Below are 12,291 nucleotides of genomic sequence, written 5' to 3'. Positions count from 1 at the left end.
TGATCGGAGATTTGTAACCGCAGTGTCTGTGGCCAGCCCCATGCATGAAGTGCCGGCATTTAATCTGAAGAGTCTACTGCGCATGTGCAACCCGTAGCCTCTTCTGTTCCTTCTCAACCGCCACTGGCTTTGGTCATAGCTCAGCAGTTGCCCTTTTACATCATTGACAAGTTATATATTTACTCAGGTTGGGTTTTTTTAGATACTTATTATCTCAGAAATCCTTTCCGTTTTCTATAGATAAGCCCTACCATAACTAGCCTTTGTAGACAAGCATTTAAGTGGACATAGCAGTTCTGCGCAAACTGGGTTGGTGTCTGGGACATGCCCTATTCATCCGGATTGAAAATGTGTATGGGCTGCAGGCTATCCATTTTAGTCTCAGATGGATATGAACAGTGTAACTGCTGTCTGGGGGAAGAGCACCCCCATAGAACACTGTCCTCATTGTCAGAAACTGACAGTGCATTCCAGAAAATCAAGAGAATTATAACTAAAAATGCTGCAGCTGGAGAAAAAGGCTTGGTTGGCTTCTGACCTCGAGCAATCTACCCCTTCCAGACAGAAATAACCTGGAATGGGGTGGGGAGAGCAGCTCCTATTGGGTTGATCCCAAAGGACTGGGATAATACTTACCCAAAGAAGAGGTCCAGTTTTTCTTCAGAGACTGACTCTCCCTGTGGAAGCATCCTCTCCATAACGCTGCACCTCCACCCCCAGCACAAAAGGAGTCAGACAAGCAGCGTATAAGCAGGGCCGGCAATGAGAGGAACTGCAACTCCAAGCACAAAGAACACACCTCAGCTAAGGTGCTGACAGAAGCGAAACACAAAATCTCCTTGTTGGTACCAGCTAAAACGCCTTCTGTACAAGCCACAGCACGGAATAAACCTTGTCTGCAAGCGGCATTGAGTGTGACATTTGCAGATGCAACAGTACTTTTGGTCACAGACTTTCACCTGCCAATGCTCCCATCTTCTTCTTCTTCTTCTACGAATCCTGCTTCGTAATCACCTAAAGGTGTAGCATCCACGGGGACAACCATGTCGAAAAACTCCAGTTACCGTACAGGTGAGTAACCTTCCCTTCCTTAAAGAGGCTGCCCTGAATCTACCTTTTTGAAACTTCCTGCTTGGCCTGAGCATCAAGCAATTATACCTTGGGTGATTGTTTCTCTGGATATTGTGGAAAGTTGTCACACTATCCTTCTTCTATGGTGAGCATTGGAATGGCATTCCTTGAAAGATCTGAGCTCCTCTAGAGGATGTTACAAGGGAGGAGGGAGTGCAAGACTCTATTAAATGCTTTACTAAAGTGTAGGTATACCTCAACTACCACTTCATCTGCAAGGCTTGTTATCCTATCAAAGAAAACAATCAGGTTGTTCCAGAACAGCTCTCAGTTAGGGATTTCTGATTGATGCTTTCATACTTTCTATGAAAAATGATTTAGTGTATGCCTATCTTTCCATCTTGCTCCTTCCCATGGGAGTGTTCAAGCTTGGTTTACATCTTGCTTGTATTATTTTCATACAACCAGCTTGGCCTTGCCAGTGTTGGCTCTCCAGTCTGCTGCCTCTCTAATAGGGCTCTTTTGACATTACCTCCTTTCAAGTAGGAATAAGAGATCCTCCGGAAAAGGGCTTTATTCCGGAGGATCGCGCCAGTCTAGACACTCTTTTCCGGCTTTTCCCCAAGCCGGAAAAAAAGCGGCGGCCATGTTTATTTAAATCCCGCGGGGATATTTAAATCCCCCGTGGATTTCCCTATTCTAAAGTTCTAAATTAGCATGCCTCTTCCGGAGAAGGGGCCAGGGTAGACATAGCTTGTCAGTCAGATTCTTAAAGCATTTGGACAAGGGTTCTCTCCATATGATGCAACCCATTCCTCCTTGGCACTTGAATCTGTTGCAACAAGTTTTGATGGCTCAGTCCTTTGAATGGATAGCTGCAAGCTTTTTACTGTAACTTTCTCTGAAAGAAGTATTCTTGCTTAGTATTCCCCCCCAGAAGAGTGGCAGAGTATGAGCATTGGTAGCCTACCCTCTTTTATCTATCTATCTAATCTGTCTAATCTATCTAGTATAATATGGATGAGGTATGTTTACCTCAGCATCTGAAATTCCTGACTTTAGTAGTATTGGAGTTCTACTCTCAATCAATCCGTATACTTAATGACTTTTTCCTTAAATCTCATTCCCCTCAGAATGAGGGGAGGCTCCATACCTTAAATGTAGAAGAGCAATGGCTTTTTACTTGGACATGAATAGATAATCATCCCAGCTTTTTGTTTGAGGGCACATCTTTGCTCACCCCACCATACATTGACGTTCTGCTGTTAAATCAAACAGGTCTAGTATAGACCCATAAATCTAACAGTGAGGGCAGCTCTGGCTTGTGTTTGTACTCCTCGCAGTCACAAGAAGTAAGGGAAGCAATGGGGATGGTGTCAAGCTTGGCTTAAGGTAAGCAGACTCTAGCTATGTATTCTACATAACTGGAGTTGCATACCTTAAACCGACCTTCCAGTTCTATTGTAGACCTGGCCTCAGTTGTGGACATGATGCCTTTTTAATCTCAATGCAGAGGATTGCATCCTGGATTTTGTCCTGCACATGTCTGAGATATGACATTGCCAAAATACCCTCTCCAAGCAGTGTAGTAGCTCAAGCAACTTGTGCAACTTTTTTTGTGCAACTTTATAGCAGACATTTTGTAGAGCTGCAATTAAAAGTCATTGGTGCATACTTTTATTACTCATCATTACACTGTATCTCAGCATTCTGGATATGATGGCGTATTTAGATGAGTAGTTCTCCAGTACTTGTTATTGTAGTCTCTCTGATTTTAACTACTTGTGAGTCACCTGAAGTGGAATGGATATGTGCAATCAACTGAAGGAAAAATGCTTACTAACCTGTTTTGTAACTGGTTTTTTAGATGTATTACACATGTCTATTCAGTGACCCAGCTTCCCATCTTGCAGAGTCTGTTCAGTAAGTAGGAACTGAGAAGGAGGGTCTGAGGTGGCACCACTCTTTACACCATTGTGCAGCAGCATGAGGAAGTGGAGGGCATATGCACCACTCTGATGGGTACCACTTAAGGGAAACAATTCTGATTCTCAGTTGGCATGCACACATTTGGAATGGAATAGATTTCTGTAATTCATTTTGAAAGCAACAGTTACAGAACAGGTTAGTAGTTTTTTTTTTTTTAACCAGTTAATTATTTCAGATTGTGAAGAAAGAAGAATCACAGAAGTGAAGAGTGAATCATAGAAGTCCCGTTAGGGTTGTCCCTTGGTGTGGTGATCATGCCACTGATACCCGCCTTCTGGCTCCCCATTACTCTGTCCTGATGGGCCAGATCCTCTGGTCTTCCCCAGCCAAGGCACAGTGTTAGGGTCACTGTCCCCTTGCAGAGCAACACACACTGAACCAGTTCACCTCAGCTGTCAGGGTTCAGCATCCAGGAAACCAATCCCCAAAAGATACTGAAACCCCAAATAAATCTATTTTATCCTGTGTAAAAGTTTTACACAGAGAAAGCTTATAAGGTCAGCCCCCTTTATCCATGAAAGAGAGGTATGCACAGTGGTTGCTTTTGCTTGCCTCCCCTCCCCAAGTAACAGTTATTTACACTATGCTTGTTAATAAAATACACTTTTGTTTATTAAGTAGGATTTTAAGTGGTTGCGAGTGAAAAGTCAGATCAAAGTAGGTTGGTAAATTAAAATGAACAAAAAATGCTTAGCTAGTTTTAATCCACTAAGAAACGTGTTACCTGCAAATTCTTATCCGTGATAGGAACAGCTGTTTAGGATAAAGAACTTCAAGTCAGAATTGATTTTTATTCTTACTTTGGGTCTATGGCTTCTTCAAAGTTCTTTCTATCCTCCTAGGGTATGCTTGGCAGCTTCAAAGGTCAGCTAAAGACAAACAACTGATGGCTTCTCATTGCTTAAATAGACTTTTCTCCAGAGCAGTAATTCTGTTTGACATCCGCCATCCCATGGAAGAATACTAGGTTCAAGATGCATTCTGGAACCAGCTGGCCTGATCATGTGTATTTTTAGGACCAACCACAGTTTGGGCTTGCAGGACAAACTTGACCATCCACAGGCTGTTGGTTTGAGTACTGAGTCATTAAAGTACCTAAAGTATCACTAATGGCCCTCATTATCACCTTTAGAACTATAAACAGATTTATATTTCATATTTCTAACTTGCATACAAGAATGATACATGAACAAAAATAAGATATACAGATTCAGCAGATTGTAACTGTTAAATCAATATGTGACATGACTTGTTTTACATAAAGCTTCTTCGAGTTACGCATATTCATATTCAAAGCCAGTTTTATTAAAGCATGAGGGAGCTGTGACAGGAACGTTAGCTTTTATATTATAAGTAGACAGTCAGACTTTGGGCTTATCTTTACTACATGGTGGATTGATGCTGTAGCAATCTGTCCTCCGATGGTCAATTTATCGCATCCACTTAAATGTGATAAATCGATCTCCAAGCACTTTCCTGTTCACTTTGGTACTACTACAGGATGAGCAGAGTAGCTGGAGTCAACAGGAGAGCAGCCGCTGCCAACCTTACCACATTGAAGACACGGTAAATATGCTGACTTCAGCCTATTTGAGTAGCTGAAGTTGCATAAGGTAGCTCGATGGAGGCGTTTAATGTAGACAAGGCCTTAGAATCTATAGCCTTGGAAGAAAATTACCTGCACATGTTATAGTTCCTAGTCACTACTGGTACTGTGGAATCTGCTTAACTTTAGCAGTGGTGACAATTCTTTAGCTTGGTGAAATCTCTATGAATCTATATCAAGAGCGTTGGTTATAGCAGAGGCAGTGTCTGGATGGAAAGGAGAGTGAAGCACTAAAGAAGAAATTTTTCTGTTGTGTCCTACAGTAGGGTTAGAAGAATTACAGTTAATAAGCTCTTTCTAATTATTAAGTAGAAACACTAAAAAAGAAAATTGCTGGGGTTGCTGATTATGTAGTAGTGTGAGGCCTTAAAATAAATTAGGACTTATGTCTGATTCTCTTAATTTAAAAATTACTGGAGAGAAGGAAGAAAACTAGGCTAACTTACTACAAATGGTGCTGGAACATAAAAGACTTGATTCATGAATGTCTCCTGCATTGCCTGCCAGGTTCATTTTGCGTAATGCCCATGAAGACCTTCTCTTAGGATATGTCTACACAGCAGCGTTATTTTGGAATAACTGAAATTATTCTGAAATAACAAGTATGCATCTTCACTACAAGCCTTTATTTTGAAATAATGTCGAGCTGGAGGATTTCTTACTCTGACTCATGGTAACCATCATTTCACAAGGAGTAAGGGAAGTCAAAGGAAGTCAAAAGAAGAGTGTTCTTCCTTCGACTTCCTGCTGTGTAGACTGTGCCAAAAGCCAAATTAAGCTATTTTGACTTAACTGACATAGCTGATTTGTGTAGCTTAATACGACTTTAGCCCTGCTGTGTAGAAGTCCTCGTCTCCATCCTGGCCTGATGGCTCAGGTTATGGTCTGGTTTAAGAATAGGCTTTATTAAATCTGGAATATTCATCAGAAACACACAAATTCACTCTTGACTAGGGATATTAAATTTCGATTTATTGAATAGTTGATTAACCCGATTAATTCTTATTGGTTAACTATTCTATAGTCCCCAGGGACCAGGCTGGCAGCCAGTGTGCTCCAGCCCCACTCCCAAGGAGGCCCTGCTACTCTGCGCTGCTGTCTTTGTATCAGAGGCAGCAGCGTGGGGTGCCAGGTGGGAGCTGGACCACGAAGGGAGCCAGTTTAAAAACCAGCTCCCTTAGACTGGTTGCCTGTTGCTCTGATACAGAGGCAGCAGTGTGGGGTGGCAGTAGCCTCTGTCTGGGGGCAGGGCTGAGCTCCTGGACACAGCGTGAGCCGGAACTGTGCCAGGCGGCCTGCCCGCCTGGCTCCTAATACACTTCGAATGCAAAGCCACAGTGGGGGTAGGTCCTGGATCTGGCATGAGACAGGACTGAGCTGTGCTGCTGGCCAGCCTGCTAAAATATTTACTGGTGGGGGAGGGAAATTCGTGTAGTATATAGCATTAACCTATAAGCTTTTGCTTATTGGTTAACCAACTATACTATTACATCCCTACTGTTGACTTGACTTGGTTAAATCACTTAACTTCTTTTGTTTTTCCCTATGTAAAATATGGATAAGTGCTTGTTTGTTATGGGTGGTCTGAGACTTGCTTAGCTTTTGCAATACACTTTTTCAGGTCTTTTGGCAAGTTCTCTAGAAGTGAAAAATAGAAGAACATATCAATATAGCATTTTAAAGCATGGATTTTGCAGCCGTAAATACCGACTCTGATGTATTCTTTGAATTTTAAACATCTGTATGCGTTCATAGATCTTGGTGGGCAGACAGACAAACTTGCAGTTATGCTTGTAGTGTCTGTTCTAAAAATGCAGCTGAATATATTTACCAAATGGAAGGCAAAATCAGGTTATAGTTATATTTCTAATAGTGTCTTGTAAGAAAAACTTGTTTATAATTTCTGTCTAGTTTACTGTCCTGTAGTTTTCCTGAATCATCTTATTTTAGTGTAATCTTTATGCAGGTAGGCTACTTTTTCATTAAAAAAAATCTGATCTGTCTAGTCGTTTGTCATGTAGTTTAGATTGGCTCCTCTGATTAAATATACAATTTTAAAAAATTACTGTCTGTGTGCAGTTTATGTAAAAATGCTACTTCCAATACAATAATTTTGGTAGACTGAATGAAGAACCTATTCCCTTTTTATTTTTTAAAAATAAAATGTAGACTCCCTTTTTTGGATGCTGAATCCTAGCAAAGGCTTTGGTTTGAACACTTATTTATGTAAACGTAATACATTGACAAATGTATAATAGAGTGTGGCATTAAGTAGTTAGTACAAAGTAGTAATAAACTAAGCATAGCATATAGGAATTTGGCATTGTTGTGTTTTTGAGAAGTGTAACCTTTAAATCTACATAAACTTCTCTGCCTTTTACTTCTGCTGTGTTCGTAGATTCCAGAAGGGCTTCGTGTATGGAGTTCCTGCCTTGGAGGTAGCAGAATATTCAGCAGAAGGTAAAGAGGAGTGCTGCCTTCTGGTGTCATTGTATGTTTGCTGGCGTGCCTGGCATTGTGTGGTGATCTGTTAGAGAGAGAACCATACAACAAAAAATGCAGTGGTCTTGAGAAATGTGGTTTGGACAGTGACATCATGATAATCTAAACTTTGCATAAAATTATTTGCATAAATTAAAGTTCCAGGTGGGACAGTGAAGCACTTTAAATGCTTCTTTTCTTAAAACTGAAGCAGTTAGATCTTCTTATTTGCAAGACTAAAAATAGAGAAAAAGTGCTAAGTACATTTTTTGAAGGATATCTGTTATGCTTACCATGAGATACTCTCTGCTTGTCCTAACTCCTGTTCTGTTATGTAGGAAAGCCTGCCACTTTTTCCAGGAGTGGGCTGAATACTTCAGATGTGGCCCATATTTCTCACCTACATTGAATGTGGATTTATTTACATCTTGAGGACTGTGACCTTTCATCTCCATCTGTGTCTCAATCAAGTTCCATACCCCTAGTTCTGTTTTCAAGCCTTTTTACCCACTAAATACATTAGTACTTCTTTAGCCAGAGCTTGAGTTCTCTTGTGATTTTTTTTTTCTGGTGAGGCTGCCATCAACTAATTAATGTCTTGGCTGTTAGCTTCCAGGAAAGATGGAAGTTGCTGATCCACAGTTGTAACTACTGTACATGAAAGACACAGATTATTCTCTTTCTATATAGAAAGAATAATGATCTTTGTCTCATTAGATGTAGCTCTGAGAGCTATGTGATTAAACAGGTATTGACACCTTTGGGGAAAAAATAATTATAGGATGCAGTCCTTTAAAGTAGAGCTTTTTTTCAAATTTTGGTTGCTAGGATTACCTGATGAAAGAGCCATCTTAATGTCTTGAAGCTCCCAGAAAGTAAAAAAAATAATGTTTTATTTCTTTTATTTTATAGCCCACTACGGCCTTCAAATTGTTATAAGCTCTATTGCTGTCTGCCTTTGCTTTGTCTTGAATTTTATACTGAAAGCAAATGTTGTGGACTTTTTTCTACATCATCTATGTGTAATGTGATTAAGATCTTTCCTAAAATGATTATCACTTTAGCCACCTAAGCTTTGTTCTGGTTGTGTCTTTTGCTTCCATATTTTCGTAAACCCCGGAACATAAGTTTCTGGCATGTCTTCCTCTTTATGTTCTGATTTTTAGATTTTTAAAAGGTAGTACACTTGATAGGCATTCCTCAAGAATATAGTTTAATAAAAACTTAAGTATGTTCTTCCTAGGTGTGATATTCCATTAGCAATGAATCCCACTACCACCTCCACACCACAGGTATGCCTGTCCATGCTGGTAGTGGCACTTGAATGAGGCCAATAAAGGGGAGTTCAAGGGCAGAATGCTGCGAGGCATTGCAATGATTGGGTACTCCCTGTATGCTCTGGATCATAGGTCTCTTCACAGCCAGACTGTTTTCACACCACCCTATAGGGGAAGACAGGGAGTGACATCAGAACATGTGACTTTATGGATCCATCAGTCATTCCTTCCTTCTGAAACACTGACCCACACTAGCAACTGTTGAGCCATGTTGCTGCTGCTCTGCCACTCTTCACATGGGGAGGATTCTTCCCTTCCCCAGCCTGCATGGAACTACTTAACATAGAGCTCAGCTGCTCTGCCTGTGTTTTGACATGAACATTTGCTTCTAAATGCTTTGTCTGGTCTTGTTTAAAATGTTTAAAATGATGGGAGTCTTCTGCCACTTCATGGAAGTGGTTATTTAACAGTTTGAGGTCAGATTTTTCGAAGTGTTGGCTTTGACAGACTAAATTTTCTTTTCATTTCATCTCATTCTTGTTGTACCTCTCTGCCTTAGGTAATTCTGTTTGTTGTTTCCATTTTTATATGTTAGTAGGTGGGTGGAATCAATTCTCTTCAATCATTTAACAAAACTGTAAACTTTTCATCACTCCATTGCACCACATCCACTATGAAAATGCTTTTTAACCCCCATTCTCACACAAACTTTCAGCTATCCTTGAAAAAACTATTTTGTCACTTTTCTTCCAAACTCTTTGCTTATTAAAAAAAGTTTTATTTTATCCATTTACTCTACTTTTTTGCTTTTGTTGCACTTAGCATCATTTTGAGATGTTCCAAATTTTCTTCTGTACCTGATATTTTATACTTTGTAAATGAATATTGTCTTTAATCTATGGATTCAGACATTTAACATCTTTTGAAGTGTTAAGACGATTGCTTAAGCATGTATTGCCAGCCTTCTCTCGCAGCTTAAATTCATATCTGGAAACAGTTTTGAGGTTTGAAGAATTAGGGCTGTTAGCTATGTTAGTACTATGGATTTACTGGATTGTAAGAAGGCAGAGTGAAACTATATCAAAGCCACTACTTAAGTAGCTGAACTTGTTCCTTATTTACCTGGCACAGTTACATTTCCTAATATAACAAATAAGGAATTTCTGAGAAGTGAACAAAGGAAAGACTTGACTTCTTCAGACATTCCATTTGGAGACAAGAGTAGGAAATCTGGTATCATTCAGTTGGCACAGTGACTGAAAGTATTTGGCATTGGGAGATAACCATCAGTAGCTGTAGAAACATTGGGGAAAACCTTGTTTTACGATGTCTACAATACTGCTGTGTGTGACATAATGTTGGCAACAGACCTCTGGTGGGTACATAATTATAAGTCTATATCCAGGAACTTGCCTAGACAGGCATTTCCCCTGTGATCACTATTTTCATGGTATTTCATTGAAAGGGGCTGTGTGTGGTTTTCTGCCAAAATCTAAGAACCCGTTGGTTGTCATGTTTATTGTGGGATATATGTATGGAAAATATTTTATGTTCCAAAGCTGTTGGAAGTGAAACTGGTCAGTTGGGGCAAGATGTTCTCAGAGCCAACTCAATCCAAAATGAAAACAATTGACATTGTTGGATGCAGTCTAGCTACATTTCATAGGCTACTTGAGTTGTGGGCGTGAGCCTTTACAAAGCACAACAGAGCCCTGGGAAAAAAGACCTTGACTAGGTGGACCATCTGGGCAAACTAAAGTTAATGAAACATCTTGGTTATTGATGAGAGACAAAAGGTCTGTAACTGAATAAAAGGAGAAAAGAGCATAAGGTCGTATCCATTACAGAGGTGATGCTCTGATAGTCTCGCCCGGAGAAGTGTATTTCAGCTCTCTCTACTGGACAAGTGGTGTATGGACTGACTATTGGATAAGAGATAGCTTATTAGTAAGGAAATGAACTTCGTTAATAGGTGTAGGCTCTGCATGGTGTTTTATATAAAATATTTTTATCTGTAACTATTTCCAATCCTTATACACCTGAACTGCCATACACTGGGTGTCCCTAATCCTGGAACAACTGTGTTATGGAACCTGGCAAGGAGAAGAGGTGGCAGCTCTGCACACTGTCGCATCTCCTCCCACACAGCTGGGGTGAATGGTAGTGCAATGACATGCTTCCCCTGAGGTTTTTCCAGCAGTGCCCAGGAGCGGTATGAGGCATGGAGCCATGTGTGCCACTGAAAGTAGGGGGCCAGGTAAGCTTCCTAGCCCCAAACCCTCTCATGCCCAGACCCTGCAGCACCCTCCCTGGCTCAGTAAATTCTTTAATCCAGCATATGCTGTTTTCCAGATTAAAGAGGGTCGTTTGTTTACTTCTGTTTGAATTTTTTTCTGCAGCTTTGACAAACAAATTTCTGTTTTGCCTTTGCTATGTATGTAAGGACATAAGAATAGACATACTGGGTCAGACCAAAGGTCCATCTAGCCCAGTATCCTGCCCTCCAACAGTGCCCCAGAAGGAATGAACAGAACAGGTAATCATCAAGTGATCCTTTCCCTGTCACTCATTGCCAGCTTCTGACAAATGTGGGTAAGTGCTGCGTACAATGGAGAATGCTCAATTAAGGTGAAGCTACTGAACTTAGGGCACTGCTTCCACACAGGCTATCTATCTTTGTGCATTACAGGTGCCCAGAAATTGAGGGATTGGGCACTTGAATGTCACAAGGAGGAGTGAATTGATAGGAGGGCCCTGTGCTCTGGCCCCAGAACAGAACTTGTGAGGCTAATTATCTCACTAGATTTAGCCACAGGTTGTCTGCTCTGCTCTATGGATTCAGGGAGTTTGAGGGCTGAGATGCAAGCATTGCTAACCTGCAGAGGGAAAGAGCAGGACTTGTGGAGCCCAGAATAGTTTTGAGTGAGTGGGCACAGAGAAACCTTGCTGTAAGTCATCTGTAGTGGTTCATCCTGTACCTCTTGGGAACCCTGAAAGTATAAGGGTATGTCTAGACTAAGTTTTACTTTAGAAAGAAGATACCGTATATACTCAAGTATAAGCCGACCCGAATATAAGCCGAGGCACCTAATTTTACCACAAAGAACTGGGAAAAAATATTGACTCGAGTATAAGCCTAGGGTAGGAAATGAGGCAGCTACTGGTAAATGTAAAAAATGAAGATAGATACCAATAAAATTACATGAATATTTATTTCAAAGAAAAACAATAACCTAGCTCTGTAAGTGGAAAAGGGGGTCAACAAAAACAATATGGTATCAAAAATACCGTAACTTTAAAAGTACAACAACCTTAGCTCAATCAGCAACCAAGCTCAATCAGCTCCCCATAGCTCTTTTCCTCAGGTGTCCCGGCTTCCTAGCTGTTTTCGTGTTTTTAGCTGAGGGAAACTTGCAGATGGCAACTCCCTCTCCACATATACCATTCCCCCGACACAGAGGATAAAATATTTCCACAATCCCTGGGCAGATCCTGCTTTCCATAAGGATTTTATCCTTTCCATTCAGGCCCCTTACCTTATCTCTTCTCTTCAGCCTGTGCCGAGCCGCGCTTCTGCCTCCGGACCCGCCCCCTGCCCACAGCACAGTGACAAGCCAATCACTGGCAGTCACTGTGCAGCCAACAAGCCTATGTATGTGCGCTGTTCATCGCACATACATAGAGCTTTCAGACCTCAGAAATTGACACGAGATACTTTGATGATGAATTTACAGCGCAGTCCATAACAATAACACCTCCTGACAGATACGACAACCTGGATGCCTTAGAACCTGACCAGCGTACTCACTTTCCTCAGTTCTCGAGACGCTGACTCGAGTATAAGCCGAGGGGGGCATTTTTCAGCAC

The 12,291-nt window shown here is 41.0% G+C and overlaps 1 protein-coding gene across 2 annotated transcripts in view; it reads left to right on the top strand.

Moving 5' to 3' along the window:
- Positions 1-12,291, top strand: part of CDK19 (cyclin dependent kinase 19) — a 189,337-nt gene that overhangs the window by 27,562 nt on the left and 149,484 nt on the right. The window contains exon 2 of one of the 2 annotated variants that reach the window (XM_075923110.1): positions 7,065-7,126. The exons of the other annotated variant lie outside the window; for it this stretch is intronic. Within the exon in view, the coding sequence (XP_075779225.1) occupies positions 7,065-7,126 (62 nt within the window). The remainder of the gene's footprint in view (positions 1-7,064; positions 7,127-12,291) is intronic. 2 annotated transcript variants of the gene reach the window in all.

This window comes from Pelodiscus sinensis, chromosome 3, assembly GCF_049634645.1.
Source record: "Pelodiscus sinensis isolate JC-2024 chromosome 3, ASM4963464v1, whole genome shotgun sequence".
Taxonomy (NCBI): Eukaryota; Metazoa; Chordata; order Testudines; family Trionychidae; genus Pelodiscus; species Pelodiscus sinensis.
The sequence above is the reverse complement of the archived record's forward strand: the minus strand, read 5'-3'. Positions and strand labels throughout refer to the sequence as shown.